This window comes from Pelodiscus sinensis, chromosome 24 (assembly GCF_049634645.1).
Source record: "Pelodiscus sinensis isolate JC-2024 chromosome 24, ASM4963464v1, whole genome shotgun sequence".
In the NCBI taxonomy this organism is placed as follows: Eukaryota; Metazoa; Chordata; order Testudines; family Trionychidae; genus Pelodiscus; species Pelodiscus sinensis.
In genome coordinates this window covers 12,294,573-12,318,210 of record NC_134734.1, presented here as the reverse complement: position 1 = coordinate 12,318,210, position 23,638 = coordinate 12,294,573, and the positions used below count along the sequence as shown (strand labels likewise).

The 23,638-nt window shown below is 46.1% G+C and overlaps 1 protein-coding gene across 6 annotated transcripts in view; it reads right to left on the bottom strand.

Annotated features, from left to right (window-relative positions):
* The window catches only part of LOC102443733 (uncharacterized), a 277,521-nt gene that overhangs the window by 3,171 nt on the left and 250,712 nt on the right, over positions 1-23,638 (bottom strand). The window contains exons 1-3 of one of the 6 annotated variants that reach the window (XM_075907151.1): positions 3,320-4,132; positions 2,398-2,638; positions 413-501 (exon numbers count right to left, since the gene is read on the bottom strand). The exons of 1 other annotated variant lie outside the window; for it this stretch is intronic. In XM_075907151.1, the coding sequence (XP_075763266.1) occupies positions 413-425 (13 nt within the window). In that variant the 5' untranslated portion in view covers positions 426-501; positions 2,398-2,638; positions 3,320-4,132. Of the gene's footprint in view, positions 1-412; positions 502-2,397; positions 4,133-12,534; positions 12,665-13,355; positions 13,445-23,638 lie in introns of those variants that run through there. 4 more of the 6 variants (XM_075907148.1, XM_075907153.1, XM_075907152.1 and 1 more) reach the window with 4 other exon arrangements.

Sequence of the window (23,638 nt, the reverse complement as noted above, 5' to 3'; positions counted from 1 at the left end):
ACTCCATCTCACAGAAAGTGCAGACTCCAGAAACAGAGAAAATCCCCCAGGAACTGCTTCTAACTGATCAAGAGAAGCCCAGAGACAGTGCAGGAGGAAGAAAGGCACAAGACCTGAAAACTAAAGGGAGACACTCCGGTGTTGTCTACACTGGCAGCTGTAAAGCGTTATCAGTGTAGTGAGACCTATCGACATGGACAGCAGCAGTGAAAACACTGTTGTGTGTCACACTGCCAGCTGCCAATGTTGTAGCATAACCACATTTACAGAACTTGCAGTGCCATTTGGATGGGTGCACTCTAAGCAGCTATTCCACTGAGCACTTCTTCCTCTTCCGTCAGAAAGGGGGTTGTAGGGCATCCTGGTTCCTGTCCCAATGCCCTATGGTGCATTGCTTCAAATCCCAACATACCCTGTGCTCCCATCCCTATTTGGCACCATCTTTCGACATCTTTTCTGCAGCGTGCTCTACTTCCTCAGTCTGCAGGAATGAATCCCAAACTGTTGAAGAAAATACCAATAGGTCTCACTAACACGTGATAAAATGACAGGCCAGTTCTTCCTGAAGCTGCAAAGTGATGAGGAGGAGTCAGACACTGGCCTTTCTATGCATCAGACAAGAGACAGGAGATTTCTTGTGGCATTCACGGAGGTGCCAACCACTCTGGAATGCTCCTTTTGGAATCAGGAAACAAGCACTGAGTGGTGGGATCATATCGTCATGCAAGTCTGGGGCAATGAGCAGCGGGGGCAGCACTTTTGGATGAGGAAAGCCACTTTTACGGGACAGTGTTCTGAGCTTGCACTCACCCGGTAGGGCAAGGACATGAGAATGAGAGCTGCCCGGCCAGTGGAAAAGCATATGGCAACTGCACTGTGGAAACTGGCATCTCTAGACAGCTACTGTTTGGTCACCAATTCATTTGGAGTGTCAACACGGACCACTGGCTTCATGCTGATGGAAGTGTGTAGGGCCATCCATTGTATCCTACTCTGAAAGACCTTGACTCCAGGCAATGTGCATGAAATTGTGGATGGATTTGCACACATGGGCTTCTTTAACTGCAGAGTGGGAAAGAGGGGTGATTGATGGCACACACATTCCAATTTTGGTACCAGGCCACCTACACATGCATCTGACAAAGTGGGTCTTTGCCCACGAAAACTTATGTTCCAATAAATCTGTTAGTCTATAAGGTGCCACAGGACTCCTCATTGCTTTTGCAGATCCAGACTAACACGGCTACCCCCTGATAATTTGCACTCTGAACATTAACCAAAAAGGGTATTTCTCCATAGTTCTCCAGCTGCTTGTGGATCACTGTGGGCATTTCACAGACATTAACACAGGCTAGTCTGGAAAGGTGCATGGCACATGCATTTTTGGAACACTGGTTTGCTCAGGAAGCTGCAAGTGGGCACTTTCTTCCTTCACCAGAAGATCATTGTGGGGTAAGTCGAAATGCCCATTATGATCCTCGAAGACCCCGCATGCCCTGGCTCATGAGGCCATATACTGGAAGCCTTGACACCAGTAAAGAGAAGTTCAACAACAGGCTGAGCAGGTGCCAAATTGACTGTGGAGTTTGCTTTCGGCTATTTAAAAGCCCGCTGATGATGTTTGTATGGAAAGCTGGACCTGGCCAATGATAACATTCCTATGGTTGTAGCCGAGTGCTGTACTCTCCATACTATTTGTGAAGGGAAAAGTGAAAGCTTTACTCATGGCTGGACAATTGAGGTTCAGTGCCTGGAGGCTGAGTTTGAAAATCCTGAGACCAGGGCCATTAGAGGAGGGCCATAAGGATCAGGGAAGCCTTGAGGCAGCAAATTGATGCTGAAAGCCAGTAGTAATATTTGTAGCTAAGCATGGGAGTGCACTGGGTGCAATGCTAGTTGTGGACTCTGGTCCCTACAGTGAACTTAGCACAATAGTGCCTCTTGTTTTGCTAGGGTGTGCTTGCTTGTTTTCATGCATTGGAATAAAGAATGTTCTGATTCTCCAGAATTCCATTTATTAAACAAAAAACCCATGCATGACACTTCTGCAGTTTATGGGGAAGACGGGGGAGGATTGAGGAGGTGAGGCAGTGGCATGTTTACAGAGTTGTGTATGTCCAGGTATCATGTGTAGCCATGCTGCCTGAGGTGCTGTGTAATAGGTACTGCCCTTCATCCGGGCTAACCTGCATGGGGATAGGGTTGGAATGCACTGGGTATCTGTGAGAATCTGCAGGGCAGAACAGTGAAGGCGCAGGCGTGGAGTGCAGTGGGTGCTGAGTGGGGACAGGATAGTGGCCAAAATATGCTGGTGGTGAGAGAGGTGCATAGAAAACAGATTTGTGACAGAGGCTGAGGGGCAGTCATGGAGATGCTCCATTTGCAGTCTAGAAGCACCTGAAACACATCAGTGTCATAATATTTAAGAGCCACTCTACGGCTTTGTTCTGATGCTCAGTGTTCTCCTTTCGCTCCCTCCTCTCATTGTCCCTCCGCTCCTTCAGTTCTTTCTTTTCGGCAGCAGCCCACAGCATCACCTCATGCATCATGGCATCTTTAGCTTTCCAAGGGTGCTCCGTTGCCCTGCACAGGCGTTCAGCAGGTGATAACAAGGATGGCTGGGATCCCAAGGTTAAATCTGTGAAGCCAAAACGCTACATTTTACAGAGGGACCATTGTTCACACCAGTCAGAGCACAGACACTACAGTGTAAGCACAAGCACTGTTCACATACCTATCATTGACTGGCAGTCCCAAGGCAAGGGGCACATAAGACATAAGCCCCCCAAAATGGTGAGTTAAGCACAAGGCCAGGAGATTTCATTCAGGCAGGACCTTACCATCATCTTGGGAGGTGTGTCTTGGGGAGCACCACTGTAAGGGGGACCTTATGATCACTAATGTGCACCCATTTTCCTGGGGGGATATTTTGCTGCTAAGGGTGAGAAAGGAAGCAAGAGAGGATCTTCTGCAAGACTGGGGCTTCTATCCTGGGCCTTACATGACTTGTCTATGTGCAGCAATGGTCTCCCATCCCCCACTTACGGCAGAGTGGTGTGGGAATGTTATCCTTAACGGGACAGTGAACACAGGAGCTCTGCCATAGAACCTGCAGAAGCAAATAGTCCAGCATCTCCATGACATTTTTGATGAGATCTGTGAGGCCAATTACCGTGAGGTGAGAGAGTCCATCAATGCCTTGTTCAACATCTGACTAGCCCTACGTTGGTACTAGCACCGCACAGACCCAGGCCCGCTTTCTACAATGTCCTCACCCCCAACAATGCACTTTAACACTTCCAGAATCAAAGCCACTTACCAGGTGCACCTGCTGCTGCTTGTGCTTCCCCAACCTCCGACTGCTGTGCCTGGCTGGCCTCCTCTGGAGCAGAAGAGCTCTCCTGAGCACATGCATCTGTAGACAGTCATCCTTCAGCTGTGGGTTCACCTCACCCTTGTCTGATTTCCTCCTCCTGGCTCAGTCCTCTCTGAGGCCCCGGAAAACCCACAGGGTATGTTTCCACCCAACATATCCCTTCCAATTCTTTGTAGACCCAGTGGGTTGTGGGTTCACACTGGAGCAGCACTTTGCCTCCCATGCCTTGGGGTAGGCATTTCACAGCTCCTTCATTTTGATCCTGCACTGCAGCGGATCCCGGTCATGGCCCCTTCCGGTATCTCCAGATCTGTCCATATGTACCATACTTGCAATGGCTGGAGCACAGCTGGAACAGAACAGACTCCTCTCCCCGAACGCTGCTGAGGTCCAGCACCTCAGCATGGCTCCAAGTACAGGATCTCCTGGTGCACTGAGCAGAAATGGTCACCTGGAAAGATGCACTAAGAGCACGTCACTGAGCAAAAAGGAAAAGGACTTTCAAAATTCCAAAGGAATGCAAAGGGCAGGTCTAAGGGTTGGTCACCTTAGCAGAGTCCAAAACAATGACCAGGGAGGCAAGAAGAGGCATTGTGGGACAGATTCTGGTGGCCTGTCATTGCGCTGCAAGTATCAGAGGGATAGCCATGTTAGTCTGGATCTGCAAAAGCGACAAGGAGTCCTGTAGCACCTTATACACCAAGGCTATGTCTAGACTGCAGGCATCTTTCGAAAGAGCCTCTTTCGAAAGCATCTTTCGAAAGAGCCTCTTTCGAAAGATCGCGTCTAGACTGCAGGTGGATCTTTCGAAAGAGCAAGCCGCTTTTTCGAAAGAGAGCACCCAGCGAGTCTGGATGCTCTCTTTCGAGGAAGCCCTATTTACATTGAAGAACACCTTCTTTCGAAAGAGGAACTTTCGAAAGAAGGCGTTCTTCCTCATGAAACGAGGTTTACCGCCATCGAAAGAAAAGCCGCGTTCTTTCGAAATAATTTCGAAAGAACGCGGCTTGAGTCTGGATGCAGGGGAAGTTTTTTCGGGAAAAGGCTACTTTTCCCGAAAAAACCCGAGTCTGGACACAGCCCAAGAGATATATTGGAGCATAAGCTTTCGTGGGCAAAGACCCACTTCGTCAGATGCAGGGTCTTTGCCCACGAAAGCTTATGCTCCAATACATCTGTTAGTCTATAAGGTGCCACAGGACTCCTTGTCACTGCGCTGCAGTACACCATGGCGTCCACATTGGCTCAGTGCTGTAATCACTATGCAGCCAACTCTACACTTCTTACTGAGTTGTTTTACTAGAGCACAGCAACTGCAGGGCTAGTGTGCACCAAGTGCCTTACCACTGTCAACACCTCGGGAGTTACACTCCTGGGAACTGGTCTGCTGTGCTGTAACTTGCCGGTATAGAGTTGGCCTCAGAAAGACAAGGAAGGGCCCTGTCAAACTCTGTTACCCCCATCCCCACATGCTTTCCTCTACGTTATCTCATCCTTCGTTGTCTCATGGAGCCTGAGAAGTAGCCACTGCTTGTTTTCTCTCCTCCTCTCCCATTGCCACATCCCTCCTTGCTACCAGCTCCCCCAAAGTCTCTGCTTCCCATCATCCCACTATCTCAATCGTTCCTTTGTCCCAAGAGAACATCCCAAAAATGTGTCCCCTTGCTCCTTCCTATAGCTAGCACCCCTATTTCCTGGAGCACCCACGCTCCCTTTAATCGAACTAGCATCAACCTTCCAGACCCTTCAGTTCCATTTCTTCCAGCCCTACGTAACTCCCTGCAGCTGGCTCACAGGCACTCTTTGTTCCAAACCTTCCTCTTCTAGCTCTCTCACACCTCCCTGCTGCTGCCCAGAACCTCCCCATTTATTAATCATTTACGGTTTCTATTACCAAAGCACCCAATAGTGCTGGGTCATGGACCAGGATCCCGTTGTGCTGGACAGTCTACAAACTCAACAAAAAACTGCCTTTGACCCAAAATATGAGAATCTAGGAATAAGATAAGAGAAAGATGGATAGAACTAGACATGAGTTTGACAGAGACAACAATGTCCTGCAATATCCTGGACCATCTTTAGCGAATTAACTCAAGCCTTACTGAATTAAGTTTTCAGTACTGTATTAGAAAATAAGTGTTTGTATTACCATGCAGGGCCATCCTCAGTATTTATGGGGCCCTATGCAGTACTATTAAACTGGTGACCGTATGCCTGATAGCAGCTGGAGGAGGAGGATGACAAAAATCTTTAGCAACACACTAATAAAATATTTTAAAAACAAATTTTAAAACTAAGGTCCTGTAGACAAAAAAATTAAGAAACTGACAGTATCTCCCTGGGGTTGGCAAATGCCTGTTAAATGACTTCATTACTACCTGATTGATTCAGTGTTCTGCTGATAGATCTGGCAGCCATTTTTACTTTTACATTAACCAGATCCTCTCCAGAGGAAGCACAGCCACAGAACAGAAATAGGAAGAGGTGGATGGGTGGACATTAAGACCCTGTATGCAATATGACAGGGACTAATTTAGCTACAACTACTCAAGAGAGAGATCTTGGAGTCATTGTGGATAGTTCTCTGAAATCATCCACTCAGTGTGCAGCAGCAGTCAAAAAAGTAAATAGAATGTTAGGAATCATTTAAAAAGGGAAAGAGAATAAAACAGAAAATATCTTAATGCCTCTATATAAAACCATGGTACACCCACATCTTGAATACTGCGTACAGATGTGATCGCCTCATCTCAAAAAAAGATACATTGGCATTGGAAAAGGTTCAGAAAAGGACAACAAAAATGATCAAGGGTTTGGAATGGGTCCCCTATGAAGAGAGATTAAAAAGCCTGGGATTTTTCATCTTAGAAAAGAGAAGACTAAGAGGGGGATATGATAGAGGTTAATAAAATCATGACTGATGTAGAAAAGTGAATATGGAAAAGTTATAATTCCCACAATATAAGAACTAGGGGTCACCACATGACATTAATAGGCAGCAGGTTTAAAACGAATAAAAGGAAGTTTTTCTTCACTCAGCACATAGTCAACCTATGGAACTCCTTGCCAGAGGATGTTGTGAAGACTAGAACTTTAACAGGGTTCAAAAAAGAGCAAGATAGATTCATGGAGGTTAGGTCCATCAATGGCTATTAGCCAGGATGGGTAGGAATGGTGTCCCTAGCCTCTGTCTGGAAATGGATGACAGGAAAGGGGTCAAGTAATGATTCTCCGATGTGTTCCCTCCCTTTGGGGCATCTGGTATTGGCCCCTGGCAGCAGACTGGATACTGGGCTGGATGGACCTTTGGTCTGACCCAGTATGGCCGTTCTTATGTTCTTACGCTTTCTTTCTTTCCTTCTTTCTTCACCATCTGAGGAAGTCAGTTGTTGCTCATGAAATCTTATGCTCTAATACCCTAATAAATTTGTTAGTCTCTAACGTGTCATTGGACTCCTTGTTGTTTTCATCTACACTTATATGCTGGGGGGGGGGGCTGATTTTTCACATCCCTGAACAAGAAAATTTCAGCACAATAACTTGCCAGTGTAAAAACCTATAAGGATAGAGAGACCACTACCTCTCCAGGTAACCTAGTAGTTCACCACCCTCCTAGTGAACTAGTTTTTCCTAATATCCAATCTACACCTCCCCTGCTGCAACATCTGTCACAACTGAGACCAGCCTAGCTCCATCCTCCTGGCTGGAATGATTTAATTGGGGTTGATCCTGCTTTGAGCACGGAGTTGGACTAGATGCCTCCTGAGGTCTCTTCTAACGCTAATTTTCTATGATTTGCCACCTAAAAAGATTGATTCCGGTGCAGGAAAGACCCTCACATCCTCTGCAGTGATGCAAAGGATTTATTTAGATGCTCTGAAATGGCATTGGCTGCCTTCAATGTTCATTTAACACATCAATTCCTTAGCAGCCCCACTGATTGTTTGGCCAACTTGCTGCCCTTGGTGTACTTCACAAAATTGGTGATTGTTTAATAGACTTTTTCTAGTTGCTCTTCAATTTTTATTTATTCATGGCCATTTACACTTGACTTGCCAGAGTTTATGTTCCTCTTTTCCTCAGCAGGGTTTGATTTCCAATTTTTACAAGATGCCTTTTTGCTTCTCAATACCTTTACTCAGTTGTTTAGCCATGGTGGCATATCCTTAGTGTTCTTACTGTTTTGGGATTTGTTTTTGTTTTTTTCATTCGGGGTATTCATTTATTCTTAGCTTATTTTATGATGTTTTTTAACGAGTTTACATGCAGTTTGTAGGTATTTCAGTTTGGTGAGTGTTCTTTTTAATGTCCTAATGACTAGCTTTCTTATTTGCTTGCAGTTTCCTTTTCTGAAAAGAAATGCCACTGTGCTGGGGTTCATTGCCATTTCCTCCCTCACAAAAATGTTAAATTCAATTACATTATGCTTGCTCTTGCCAAATGGTTTAGCTATATTCACCTCTTGAAGCAGACACTGTGTGCCAATCAGAACTATTAAATCAAGAATCGCCTCTTGCCTCACGGGTTCCAAGGATTAGCTGCTCCAATAAGCAGCCATTAATCATTTCTATAAGCTCTTTCTCTGCATCCCATTCTGAGATGACAGGCTCCCAGGAAATATGGAAATAGCTTTGAAATCCCTATTATGATTGAGTTTTCTATTTTTATATCCTCTCTAAGCTCTCTGAGCATTTTATGGTCACCATCATGGGCAGGTAGTGAGTAACATATTCCTACTGCTATACTCTTGTTATCCAAGCATGGAATTTCTATCAGTGTAGATACTATGACACACTTTGATTCATTTAATTTTTTTTTCCTTTCACGTATAGTGCCACTCCCCCACCAGCACAACCTACTCTGTCATTTCTATATAGTTTGTATGTTGGTATTACCATATCCCATTAATTATAATTTCACCAAGTGGCTGTAATGTCTATTTTGGCTAATAACTTTATTTAAAAGCAGGCACCCAACTTCACTCACCCTGGTATTTAGCCTTCTCCCATTTGCAGGCAAGAACTTGTCTAATTTGTCACTATTTAGTTGTTTGCTTTCATGTGATGCAAATTGAATAGACCTCCCTCTCTTCAGCTACTACCTGTTCTTAATTAACTTCTATCCTCACCTCTCTAACATAAGAACATAAGAATGGCCATTCTAGGTCAGACCAAAGGTCCATCCACCCTAGTATTTTGTCTCCAGATAGTTGTCAATGCCAGGCGCCCCAGAGGGAGTGAACTGAACAGGTAATGATCAAACGATCTCTCTCCTGCCATCCATCTCCACCCTCTGACAAACAGAGGGTAGGGACACCATTCCTTGCCGATCTTGGCTAATAGCCATTAATGGACTTACATTCATGGAGTTTATCTAGTTCTCTTTTAAACCCTGTTATAGTCCTAGCCTCACAATCTTCACAGGCTGACTGTGTGCTGTATGAAGAAGAACTTCCTTTTTATTTGTTTTAAACCTGCTGCCCATTACTTTCATTTGGTGGCCCCTAGTTTTTACATTATGGGAACAAGTAAATAACTTTTCCTATTCACTTTCTCCACACCAGAGCAACTCCCCATGAAGAAATCCTCCACAACGGATGGCTCTGTCCAGACCTCATGTTCCTCCACAGCTCTCAGCTTTCCCCCAGCCCTTAGTTTAACATCAGATCTCTATTGCTTTTTATTTTACATACCAAATGTCTGTTCTATTTTGGTTAATGTGGAGCCCACCTTCTGATACAGATTCCTCCTTTCCCAAGAAGTTCTCCAGTTCCTAATAAATCTCAAACCTTCCACCCAACACCATCATCAAACTATGAGCTAAACAGATAGAAATTCACATGTACAGCAAGATGAAGGTCTTTTAAAAGTTCCCAGCGATCTGTGGTCACAGTAACTAGTTAGCTCAAGACGACATGCTATAGGCACTGAACCCATGATAAATTATGGATTTGAGTCTGAGCTCTGTCACGGACAGCTTTCAGACAGCGCACGATGTTACCCCAAAAAATATTCTCACTGGAGACCACCCTAGGGTTACACTAGTATAGATTTATTTCCACTAGGTAAAACTAAAGAGGATAAAGCAGCCACCAAAGGTTTAAACTAAAGAAGACAGAACTCTCACACTCTCACTCTCACTCACACACAAGCAAACAAGCACACACCCCTCCATTCATTCATGCACTCACACATTTACACAGACATACGGGTTGCAAAAGGAGCCAAGGCATGTGGATCTTGGAGGGTCTGTCTGTTCATCCTGGCTGCGGAAGCTGGTCAGGAGGAGAGACACTGGAGAGGAGCTTCTCAGGAGCAGGGGAAGGAAAAAGAGAGCATCTCCCATGTGCTCCTTCTCTTTACAGAGTGTCTGAATGGCTCCTGTCGCTCATTCACCTCATCCTCAGGGAGCATGCCCGGACTTCCCTTTATCCAGCAAGGAGCATGCCCAGACTGCAGGGCCGGACGGAGGCATGGACAAGCCAAGCAGCTGCCCAGGGCGCCAACCGATGAGGAGTGCCTGATGGCAGCTGTAAGGGGCGCACGGCATCCCTTAGAGCTGCCATCAGGAGCTGCGCACCCGGCTCCTGCAGCGCCGGCCCACCCGCATCCCTACGGCGCCGGCCAGCAGCGCCCTTCCCCCCACAGCTGCAGAGCCCTGCACAGCTCGGCGCGCATGCCAGCAGTGCTGGCCGAGCCAGGCTGGGCAGCGCATGCGCCGTGTGCCCGGGGGCAGCGCCGCGCGCCCAGGCCCAAGACGCCAAAAGGTCTTGGGCCGGCCCTGCCAGACTGTGATAACTCATTGAAATGTGCTCCATTGTTCCCAGTCTTCTTCAAACACACTTTCACACTCTCTCTCCATTCACCCAGGGGAGAATGCAGCTTAGAGAAGTTACAAGCAAGGTGGCTGAGAGTTAAAAAGATTACAAAGTTGCCGCTTACAGTAAATTTCTGAGAGTTACACAGATTACAAAGTTTGACAAAGATCACAATGAGTTGCAGTTTAAAACCCTTAGACCTTATAGTTTGGTGTAGCTTTAGAAAATCCATGTATACAAATCAAGTAAGCTCAAGCAGAGGCTTTGCAACACACGTTGCAGCTCTTTCTGATATTCTGAAGGAGTTTTTCTTCGAAGTTTTATCCTTACACCAAAATGTCTGTGTTAAGTACAATGTTCTGAAGTGCTCACAATTTTACATGGAGATTTTGGAATGGTAGGGAATTAAGAGTTTTGCAAATGCTCTTCTGTTGGCAAGTGGTGTGGGGAAAAGAAAAAAAAAAATCCCATCCTTCCCTGACATAGGTGGCTGGCAAACACTGTAATATAGACACTCATATAGTGGCCAAAAATCCTTTAAAAAGAAATCAAGGATGTTAAATGCCTTTAAACTATACTGAAGCTGAATTAAGGTTCCCCAGTGCTGCCCCACACCCTTTCAGCATGTGAATGGTGTTGAAAGTTAAAACTGCGGAAAACCAAGAAAGAACATACCACCACACAATGCAAGTTGAATTCTGCTCCTACCCTCAACCTGGGCACTGGCAAACATCACTGACAATAGGTCAGTAAAGGTCATACAAAGTTAACCAACTACCTAGGGAAGTGAGAAATTTTCCATCTCTTGAAGTCTTTGAGTCAAGCATGGATGCCTTTCTGGAAGCTGTTCTCACGATAACTGAAGGTATTCAGCTCCCTACAATGGTAACTAGACAAAACTGTATTACACAGGAAGTCAGACTCAATGACCTAATAGTAGCTCCTGGCCTTACAATCAATAATCGATAATGAAGAGGTGGAAGGATGAAGAGAACATGCCATTGTTTGTCTGGTGTTCTATGGGTTTGAATGCTGCCATTTATCTCCATCCCCCCCAGCTGTGTGCACTGGGCAAACTGTAGCTTTAAATGAATGGTGCAGGGAACAGCTGGAGCAGCCGGGCAAAAGCTGGGACTGTGATATGAAGAGAGGGGCATGTGCAACTTCGTCATTTCAGCACTCAACTAAGTTCCCTCTAGGTTGTGTGGTTACTTAACACATCTCGCTCCTGCCTCTGCCTGCTGGCCTCAGCACAGAGCTGCCGTGCTTGGGGGGGGGGGCGGGGAAGTGCCCCTCCCCCAAACCAACACAGCTCCACTGGAGCTGCTGCAGCTGGCAGAGAGGTGCCTCTCACCTGACCCACAGATGCTATGATGAGACAGGGTTCAGGGAGCCCTCTCTCTACCCCAAAACCCACATTCCCAGCCACATCCCAGTTCCTGCAGCCCCAGCCACAGGCTTTGCCCCCTGCACTCAATCCCACTCTCCCAGCCCTGAACCTCCTCCCACACTGCAACCCTCTCATCCACAGCCCTCCCGCAACCCTCACTGCAACCCTCTGCCCCAGCCCTGAGCCCTCTCCTGCATCTCAGACTCCTCATTCCCTGTCCCATCCCAGAGACTGCACCCCCCACCAGAAAACCTCAGGCCCTCCCCTGCACCCAACCCTGAGCCCCCTCCCGCATTCCAAATGCCTGAGTCCTGCCCCCACTACATATGGTCTACATGCAGATTGCATTTTGTTATGTGAACCAACATGCAGGTGATGTGTCACGGGTCCTCTCCGCATTGGTGCACATAACAAAATTCATTCCACACATGGACATAAAATAATTAGCTGGAACCCTGGTGCTGAGTATTGTAGGAACATCAATAAAGCTGCAGAAAGGTGCATTCTTCCCATGGGGGTTGTCAGCGCTCTGATGATATTCACACGAGTAGTCTCCTGTGCTCAGCGAGGGGTACGTGATGGCAACGACTCAGAAGGAATCCCCCAGGCCAGGGAAAATTTGGGGTAACATTAGGGAAAGCTGAGCTGGACTGTGTGCAGCAGGCTCAGTGACTGAGTGCAGGCCACATGTAAGTAGCTCCTGCTCCTTATACAGCACCCAATGCCAAGCTTTGCCTTAGCAAAGGGATGACGTTGGACTTTGTGGTGTACTCTCCTTGTGTTCTGGTCCAAGAGTGGGTATTAAGGGGAAAGCAGAGTGCTGGTGCACGTGTCATTGTCCTGTTTCAGCACCTCGCCAACAGGCCAGAGTTGAGGGTTCCTTGTAGAGGATAATGGGCACCTTAATTGGTCATCTCCCCTTCTGAGAATCGCAGAGACAGGACTCCTTACCCAACGAGGTCACGTTCTCGTAGTTCTCCTGCATGACGGCTCTGTAGAGGGCTCTCTGAGCGGGATCCAGCAGCGCCCACTCGGCCCTGGTGAAATGCACAGCCACCTCCTCGAAGGTCACCAGCCCCTGAAAGAGCAAGGCCCCTCCCATTCAATACCTGCTACCCCACGATTCACAGGAGAAAGGAGCCAATCACATGGAAGCTCTGGGAGGCAGCATAGTCTCACCCCACCCCATCTCATGAGAGCAACCGGGAAGCTGCAAGGCGAGAGGAGAAAAAGAGCCCCTCCCTTCCCCCCAAGCAGAGAGAAGGGGCAGGAATCTTCACATTCATCACTTGCCTACCAGCCAGAGGCGGATACAGGAGTTGGAGCTGCCAGCAGTGTCCAGGGACAGCTCCCTGGTGGGAATCCCAAGCCCCTCCCCATTGCCAGCATCCAGATGGGAGGGGACGTGGTGTCTTTCCTGGGGCCTCACTGGCAGGTGCCCCTTTGCATCTCCCCACAACCTCTGGCAGGTAGGCTCAGGCTCCAGTATTGGGGTCTGATCAGTTCTCAGCCCTGTCCAGGGGGGCTGTTTCCTGTTGGACAAATCAGGGAATTCCCACCCACAGAGCCCAGGGGCCTGTTGCTAGGATCTAGGCCTCACAGCAAATAAGTCTCAGTAGGTTTGTCTCAGTCTGCTCCCCCAACCCCACCCCCACCTTCTCCTCTCTGTGGATTTCCTGGCCCCTTCCGACTCCAGGCCAAGCCCACACCCCATGGATTTACTGCTTTTTCCCTCCAAGGGAACCCACCAGCAACTCCCAGATAACCCCTACCTGCACTGGTTCCGCTGCAGCCATTTCCCTTCCTTGGTCAATGGAAGGATGGAATGATCTGCCACAAAGCACGGACATCACACTGCAGCCTGTTAGGGGGGAAAAAAGGGGGCAATTGGGAACAAGTCAGAATAGGAAATCATTTCATAGCACAATTCCCCACGGGCACACGCTCTCTGCATGCTGATGTGCTAGGCTGCCCTGCATGTCACAGTAAAATTCAAAGCACAGTTGATAATGGGGAAAACTAGTTCTACTCAGACACGTGAGAGACAATGTACTGAACCAAGCACAACATCTCCAGTAAGTTCTTGGAATGCTTTGGGGACACCTCTTTCTTCCAAAGGATGGTAGGCAGACATTTTAGACTGGATTCTAAAAGGAAGGAAGGAGTTATAAAACTGAAGGTGGAAAACAATATGGGTAAAAGAGATCATGAAATGACAAATTTCAAGATTCTTTATGGGAAGGAAGGAAGGCGAGTAAGAGAGGAAGGACAATGGGCTTAAAAAAAAGCAGACTTCAAAAACCGCAGAGCTGGTAAATGAGGTCCCAAGGGAATAAAATCGGAAGTGGAAAAAAAGAAAGTTTAAAAGAGCTGGCAGTTTCTCAAAGAAAATAGTAAAGGAGCAACAACAAATGATCACAATGGGAAGAATCGTAAATGGGCAATATGATTTTATCAGGAACTCTTTAATGACCAGAAAATAAAAAAGGAATTAATGGACAAAGGTCTACGGAGAAGTACAAACTAAAAGCACAAGCATGTGGGGACAAAATTAGAAGGATTAACCCTCAAAATGAGTTATACCTAGTAAGTGATATGAAAGGCAATAAGATAAGGGTTTTAGACATATGTTAGGAGGAAGAGTCAGGTAAAGGAAAGTGTAAGTTCTCAGCTTACCAAGGAAGGAGAGCTCTTAGTAGATAGACTTTTTGATGTTAAGGCATTTAATGCCTTTTTACATTCACTAGAGAAGTTTAATAGTGACCAGATACTTAAAACAGTTATTCTTAACCAAAAGGGTGAAGGAACAGAAACCACAATGGGGAAATAACAGGTTACAAAATATTTGGAAAAAAGTAGCTGGATTACCATCAGCAAGGACTAATGAAATTCATACTACCCAACTCTCTAGGAATTAGCTGAAACAATCTTGGAACAGTTAGCAATTATCTTTGACAACTCCTAGAGGACAGTGAGGTCCCACAACTGGAAAAGAGCCAACATAAAACCTGTCCTTAAAAGGGGGAACAATGAAGATCAGGGAACCAAAGACCAGTCAAGCCTTAGAAACCTCAAAAGAAAATTGTATTAAACCATAAGCTGAGAAGCACCTAGAGGATAAGTAAAGTGATAAATTACAGCCAGCATGGATTATCATTTACAAATCATGCCAAACGGATCTAATTTCATGCCTTCAGAGACAATGTTCCCCCTAATTTTTCACATCCATGTGCAGAATAAATATTATGTGCACCAGGACATATGCAGATGTGAACCACAAATATAAACATATGCTACTGGCTGTGGGTGCTCTGCCAATCAAATGGGTGGAACCTGAATTCTCCTCATGGGCTGCCCAATCACTCATCTTACAGGGAACACTGTTCACAGGAATATTGGCCTTCAGGATCTGCGGAACACTGAAGACTTAATGTATGTTGATTTTAATAAAGTTTTTGACACAAGCCCACATGACGTTCTAACAAGTAAACTAGGGAAATGAAAGCAATACATAATGAGTGCACAACTGCTTGAAACACTGTAGTTAAATAACAATTATTAATGGTTGGCTGTCAAACTGGGAGGAGGTACATAATGAGGTCCGACAGGACTCAGTCCTAGATCTGGTACTATTCAATCATTTCATTCATAAGATAGATAAATGGAGTGGAGAATTTGCTTATAAAAGCTGCAAATGACATACGGCTGGGAGGAGTTTCAAACGGTTTCCCGATCTTTAGATTATATGCATTAACTAGACGATTTCCCTGTCATTGCTTGGATTCTTAACTCAATTTTTTTTTCTTCATTTAAATCATTGCTCTGGGGCAGAGGTGGGGAGGAGGGGTTCCAAACGCAGGCTGCTCTGGGGAGAGAGGGCTAATCCAGCCTTCTCTGACCACAGTTCCATGGTCGCTGCAGCTCCAGCATGCACAGCTGGGGGAGGGGAGCATGTTCCCCAGCTGAGGCAGCTCCAGGTTCGTCTGTTCCCTGCACTACCCAGACAGAGCGAGGAACGCAGCAAACTGGGCACTTTTCCCTCACTCCCTGATAAAGGGGAGCAGTCAGAATTATCTCCGTACAAATGGGGGAGAGCTGAAGCCCCCCCTTCTGCACTCTTTAAAGGGTGCTTGGAAGATGGGAGGCTCAGAGCTCGGGTAGTCCTGTAAGGAGAGGGGCCCCCCTGCCAGTCCCTTTCACACGTGCCTAGTGATTCCCTTTTCTGTATGGTTTTATGCATCCCTGTACGCATGGAGAGGAAGCTTCAGACTTCTCCCGCCCACCTCCCCAGATAACCAAACCCTTATCTTGCTGTAAATTATGAAAAGAGGAACTTGCATACTGTAGTCAGGACGATGTACTGCCGTGGTGTCCAGACAGGTCTCTGGCTCTGTCAATGATGATAACCTGAAGGCTACTTGCGTATGTGTGCTCAATTATGAGGGCCCAATGATCACCACAGACCCCGAGAGGGCCCCCAAAGACCACAAATCAGATAAGGATCGAAGGTGCCCAGCCAGGTTTATTGTTAAGCGGCGTACAGGGATAGTTGTCGGTAGACTCTACCGAATCACTACACACATGTACTTACAACAACGGCCTCGGCACAACCAGTGGGACACAGGTCACCACCCTCTGATGCTTCTTAAATGCCACCCATCGCCCTGTACCTCGTGATCTAATCAGATCAGGGAGTGCATAAGGCTCTATGGCACATAGACCCGCACAGTCGTCCCCCCATCCACCTAAGAGCTGGACTTGCTCACTGACCTCTTCCCTGCTGGCCCCGCACAGAGCTGCCCTGGCTGCCGCAGCTTCCTCCTGGGGCTGGCAGGCAGGGACGCCTCTACTCTACCTGCAGCAGCTCCATACTGCAACCGACGGGAAAGAGTGCCTACCCGCTGCTTGCGGCTATTCTCTGCCGGCCATAGCAGTTTCGGGGTTTGGGGAGAGCTAACCCCAATAAACAACAAAGTGTCACTGGACCGTGGGAATTGCTGTTCTCTGTTTGCATAAGAATGACCAGGGAAGTGGCAGGATGAAGGGATAAGCTAACGCCAGGAGTCAAGAATTGGCTTTTCCTCTGCCTGCTCCTGTCATCAAAGTGTGAGGGAGTCACTGGGCCCTGCACCCCCATCTGTAGCCAGATCTGACTGTCAGCCAGCAGGTGGAACAGGTTTATTAGGCGAGAAGGACACAGCGTAGAACAGACTTGTCAGCACAGAACCAGAAGCAGCCAGCACCATCCATCTTTAGGAGAGGGCCCTCAAAACCAAGGCCTGGCTCATCTTGGGCAACAAGCCAGCACAGACTGACCCTCTCTCATCCCCTGAGGCTGGAGGAGAAGCCTGGCTTTCTCGTGCTTCCAGGCAAAAGGTGTCACCTGGTCACATTTACTCCCGGGCTCAGGTTATGAAGAGCGTCAGCCACTGTGTATCACACCCAAAATTCCCATCATCATCTAGGTATTGGTGTGGAAACTGAGGCATACACAGGAGGTTTCTATAGAAACAGCATGTAGTCCTATGATACCTTAAAAACAAATATATATATATTGAGCTTTTATGGGCAAAACCCACTTCTTCAGATGAGTTTGAGTGGGAGAGTAGAACTCAAAAGCAACATACCAAGGTGAATAAATCCTCAAAATCCCCAGTGTGTCACAGCTCCTTACCTTGTGCACAAGAAAGCAAATCTGTCCTGGGATATGGCAATAAGCGTGAGTGAGCTTTTGTCTTGTGCTCCCTGAGAAAAAGAAAAGGGTCCAGCCACCTCTCCTGTGAGCAGCTGGGAGACACCATTCTGCCTTTGGCTTCAATGTGTATTAAGTATGGGACAAGTCACTTCCATCAGCAAACATTTTAATAGAGCTAAAGGGGGAAAGAAATGAGTCTCCAATGGGAAGGGGGTATGCTCATTGGCTATGTCTACTCTCACGGCTTCTTGCGTGAGTAATATGCAAATGAGGCTAAGCGTGGAATATTGCCGAGCCTCGTTTGCATACCTAATGAGCCACCATTTTTTTCAGAAGAGACTCTTGCGCAAGAAGGAGCATCTACACTGCCCCTTCTTGCGCAAGAAAAACCCTCTTGCGCAATGCCGTTCTTCCTGAAAAGCAACAGGTGTAACGGCATTGTGCAAGAGGGTTTTTCTTGTGCAAGAAAGAGCAGTGTAGATGCTCCTTCTTGCGCAAGAGCCTCTTCTGAAAAAAATAGTGGCTCATTAGGTATGCAAATGAGGCTCGGCAATATTCCACGCTTAGCCTCATTTGCATATTACTCACGCAAGAAGCTGTGAGTGTAGACATAGCCATTGACTCCCCTGCAAGTGCAGGGAGAAAACACTGCGACTAAATATTGAAGCTCTCCATATTTGAAATGCTTTTTAATAGGCATTTGATACCAACATGGAAAAAGGCAAAATCTGACAGCTGATATCCAATGTTCCCTCTAATTTTTCCATCAATGTGCAGAATAAATTTTGTTATGTGCACTGAGGGATGTGTGTATGTGCACCACCAGTAGAAACACAATGCTGCCAGCTATGGATGTTTGTGGGTGCTCTGCTAATCATCTGGGCAACATCTAAATCTCTCCTGGATGGTCACCCAAGCACCCGTCTTGCAGGGAACACTGCTTGATATCCATGCTTAGTCATTAAAGAGAGGGGTGCAAAGCTGGAGAATTTTGGATCCATTTTTACAAAGTGGTTAGGAAAGCAGAAAAACACAAGGGATTTTATACTAGTCAATAATATGTTAGAGGTAAAATTGCTGAATTTTATGTTATGTAACAAACCAAGAGAAAAGGGAAAACGTCTGAAAAAATATTCTATCATTATTCACAAAATGGAGAAAAGATCAAAATCTGAAGAGATTGTGTGTTAATATTTTATTTTTAGGGAGACAGGGGAAAAAAATCTCAGGAAACATTTAATTATTAACAGATAACTAACATGAAAGCAAGACAAAATTTTAGGATAGTCTCCTGAAGAAGGGTTCTGTTTAGCTCAGAATTTGTCTCTCTCACCAACTGAAGCTGGTCCAATAAAATATATTACTACAGATACCTTGCCTTTCTGAAAGCAAAGCAATCCACCTCACTGGATGGTAAATGAATTACCAATTGTAGCCCATAGAGCTAGCTTTAACACTTATTTTATGCAGCAGTAATGCAAGGAACCTACAGGCCTGTAATCTGTAAGGGTACGTCTACACTAGCTCGTTAGTTCAAGCTAGGTAGGGTAATTAGGGCAAGCGGAGTTGCAAATGAAGCCCGGGATTTAAATATCCCAGGCTTCATTTGCGTGTTCCCAGGTGCCGCCATTTGTAAATCCCCCTTAGTCCGAACTCCATGCCCGCGGCTACACGCGGCACGGAGTAGGTAGTTCGAATTAAAGATCCTAATTCGAACTACCGTTACTCCTCATTCCACGAGGTGACCACAGGAACATGAGCTAACATCGGCTTTTGGATAGAACATCTGCAGATGTGTGACCACAAGAGTGCGGTGGCAACAAACTGACAAAAATGACAATCAGTTGACATCATTAACACACTACCCTATAGAAGGACACCCCGACATTAGTAGGGTGAGGAACTACCAACAAGGAAGAGGAAAAAATCCCCTATGAAATATGCATGTAAGATCATAAAAATTGCATGAGAGAATATGTGCAGGGGAGGACGGATGTAAAATCACGGTTAATCCATTAATCAGTTAAACATTATGTTGAACTGGTTAATCAATTAAACAGGAGTAGGCAGGGGTGTGGGGGTCACTCCTGCCCACAGCATTCCAGGCTGAGCCCACTGCAGGCGGGGGCTACTTCGGCAAGGCTGGAGCACCTGAGAAGGGTGACACTTACTGGTTAACCATTCACATCTCTAAACGGGAGAGTGATGTAGCCCTTGGAAGATGCCCAGATGATGCTACTGGGGATGAGGGGCAGGCGATGGCAATGAGGAAGATAATGGCTAGCATTTCACTTTGTTCTAACAGGGATGCCGTGACAAGATGGATGTTCAGATGTACTTTCTGTATTCTCTCTCGCTCTTTATCAAGGGCTAGCATGTGACTTTGCTAGATCAAACCAAAGAGCCAAGCTACATGGTCAACAAAGAGCCAGTATAAGAATGCCCATTTGCACGACTGAAAATATACAATTTACTATTATTGATAATTGACATGTTGATTAATAATAGCACAAATGAAACACAGTACTCACAGACTTTATTTAATGAGACTTCTGCTGCTGCATCTTTTTGCATATTTCTTTGAAGTTTACATCATAACTGGTCAAATTTAGGTTCATGCACGCATTCAAGCTACACGTTTATAAACTTATGAATTAATTATTCATTTTAATTTTAAAAAAGGCACATGTATTTTGGGAATGACAAACAAGCCACATTTGGTTCCATACTGAGCCATATTTGACTCAAGAGCCATAGGTTGCAGACCACTGTGCTAAATGTAATTACATTACATCGATCTATAATATATAAAGGAGAATGTATGTATGTTTGTGCGCTAATAACTTGGACACTATGGGTATGTCTAAACTACATGGCTCCATTGACAGAGCCATGTAGATTTGTTGTTTTGGCAAAGGCAAATGAAGCCACGATTTAAATGATCGCGGATTCATTTAAATTTACATGGCTGCCGCACTGAGCCAACAAATAGCTGATCAGCTGTTTGTCCGCTCAGCGCGCTAGTCTGGACGCTCCCCTGCCGACATCATAGCCCTTTGTCGGCAGCCCCGGTAAACCTCATCCCACGAGGAATAACGGGGCTGCCGACAAAGGGCTTTGATGTCGGCAGGGGAGCGTCCAGACTAGCGCACTGAGCGGACAAACAGCTGATCAGCTGTTTGTCGGCTCAGCGCGGCAGCCATGTAAATTTAAATGAAGCCACGATCATTTAAATCGCGGCTTCATTTGCCTTTGCCTATGTGTCTAATCTACATGCCTCTGACGACAGAGGCATGTAGTCTAGACACAGCCTATAAGAGCTACTGCAACCAAACTTTGCATGGGATAACCTTTCATCCAGGAGAAGGTTTAAGGTACTTTTGGACCTGATTGGGCCCGAACTCAAGCTGTAAAAATAAAAAAGTAACCCGCCACGCTGTGCAGCAGGGGCCACCCCACCCACCCTAGGTCCTGTTCCCGCCGCCTGCAGCCCTCAGTGCCATCTGGAGCTCATCCCCTCCCGCACGCGAGGTTACATAAACGACCCTCTTTCCCCTGCCCCCTGCGCCAGCACGCAGTGCCCCGACCCCTACGTGCACAATGGCTTGGGCACCCACCCTGCCCCGTGCGGCACCTGCAGCCCTGGGCGCGAGCTGGGATGCCCCTCCCGTGTGTAACCTCCCCTCCTCCGGGGATGACATGGACCTATATTTTAATCCCTATAGAAATCAGTGCAACTTTTCTACCATTCAAAAAAAGATAGACTACTGTTTTTCTACATTTTGTTCCTCTGGTTTCCTGAGCAACACTAGGTAACTCCAGCTAGTTGTAAATATAAAAGGATTCCTATAGTATGTTTGCAATTGTGCACACTGAAGTTACCAACCATACACTCGTTTTAATAATACTGGCCTGATCTTGGGACAAGAACCCATCAATCCTCAAAGCGATAACTGGAAATTCTTAAGCAATCACACAATCCAAGAAAGGGAGCTACACGAGGTGGCGGCTCAGTGACAAACTCTACTCCATGAACAGCTGCCACAGCAAAAGCTAACCACTGCCCCTGCTCCCTCCTGCTTATCAGTTAATCGTGTAGTCGTCTACACACTAACATCCATACCCCTTGCTCTGCCTCTTGGGCAGCCACAGACTGGAGCTGTGGACTGGCAGGGGCAGCAGGTTCCTGGCTGCAGACACAGCTCAGAGCCACCCAAGGGCGCCATTTAGGGGAGGCTCAGGGGACAACAGCCCTGCCCCCTTAAACTGGATTTGATACTTGAGGTCTGCTTAAAGCTGCATCCCCTGGCTCCCGGGTCTTATGCAACAGTTTGAGCTGCTTGCAGCTTTGTCTTTGGGGCAGGGAGTTTGTTATAAAAAGAGGTAGGCAGGTGATTAAGAATAACAAAGGACTGGTCATTCAAGTAATTTCCAGGTACTTAAACAATAAGGGGGAGGGGAGGAAGAGTAGCAATGAGTGTTGTGCTGCTGGAATTTGAATTTGGAGCAGTACCCTTAAATTTATACAAAATACAGGACTATGTAGCACTTTAAAGACTAACAAGATGGTAAACCATCTTGTTAGTCTTTAAAGTGCTACATAGTCCTGTATTTTGTTTCAGCTACACCAGACTAACACGGCTACATCTCTATCACTATCTTAAATTTATAAATGTTCTTGAAAAGGGAGTTAACAGTGAGGTGGCAAAATTTGCAGATGCTACAAAGTCACTCAAAATAGTTAAGTCCAAAGCTCACTGCAGAGAGTTACAAAGGGATCTCACAAAACTAGGTAACTGGGCAACACAAGGGCAGATGGAATTCAGTGTTGATAAATGCAAAGTAATGCACATGGAAAAATATAATCCCAACTATACGTACAAAAATGACAGGGTCTAAATTAGCTGTTACCACTGAAGAAAGCGATCCTGGAATCATTGTGGATAGTTCTCTGAAAACATCTGCTCATTGTGCAGTGGCAGTCTAAAAACTAAAAAACTAACAGAACATTGGGAATCATTAGGAAGGGAATAGATTATGAGACAGAAAACAGAATATTGCCTATATATGAGTCATGGTATGCCCACATCTTATATACTGTGTGCATGTTTGACCATCTAAAAAAAAAAAAAGATATATTGTATTTGGAAAAGGGTAACAAAAATGACTGGGGAATAGCTTCCACATGAGGAGAGATTAATGAGACTGGGACTTTTCAGCTTGCAAAAGAAATGACTAAAAATGGAGGAGAATGTCAGAGGTCTAGAAAATCATCAATGGTGTGGAAAAAACAGAATAAAGAAATGTTATTTACTCCTTCAGTAACATAACACAAGAAGGTTCAGCGGGGTAACTGAGTGAGTCTGAAACTGGAAAAACTTAAACAACTAATAGTCTAACAGCACCTTAAAAACTCATTCAGTTAAATGTATAAGCAGCAGCTTCAAAACAAATTATTTCTCCACAATTAATTTGTGGAACTCTGTGTCAGGAGATGGTGGAAAGGCCCAAATTATAACAGGGTTCCAACAGGAACAAAGTAAGTTCAAGGAGGATAGGTCCATCAATGACTACTAGCCAGAATGGGTAGGGATGGTGTCTCTAGCCTCTGTTTGCCAGAAGGTAGGAATGGACAATCATTTGGTGAATGCCTCTTTTCATGCCTTCTGAAGGACCTGGCATTGACCACTGTTGGAAGACAGGCTATTGGGCTAGATGGATCATTGATCTGACCAAAATATGGCCATTTTGAGCTTATATGGAGCCCAAATTTATCTGCCCTCTGCTGTAACCCACTAGACTCCACTCCCCTTTCAGAACTGAGATAGAGCCCAGGAGTCCTGAGAATCAGAGAGAGAGAAACTACCTCTGCAGTTAGTAAAAAGTAAGAGGATATATTAACATTTTAAGGCTAAGCAGTGTCCATTAGGTGACTTGCCACAAGACATCAGGTCAGAATGTTAATATCAGAGATGAGGGGGTCTAATACTTATTTAAATTTTCTTTCTTCTATATAGGAGTTGGATACAGTGCTCCTGCCAGCTAATTGGTAAGTTTTCTGCCAAAAAAAAAAAAACTCTGGAGTTTTCCAGTGCCTTGGTAGCTGGAGAAAGAGGTGATGAGGGGAAGGGGGAAGAGAATCCTCTCCCACCCCCCAATTTGCTGATAGCTTTGTACTAAGCATGCTCAGTAACAATGCTGAAGCCCCTGTCCTCAGTCTGCCCCCTCCCTGCGCTCACTCCCCCCCAGTCAGGGCATGCATAGGTCTCCCCCCAAACACCAAAATCTGAAATGGCGCCCCTAGAGCCTCCCCCAGGGGCGATAACACTCAGGGGCAGGTTCCAGGGCGACGAGATCCGG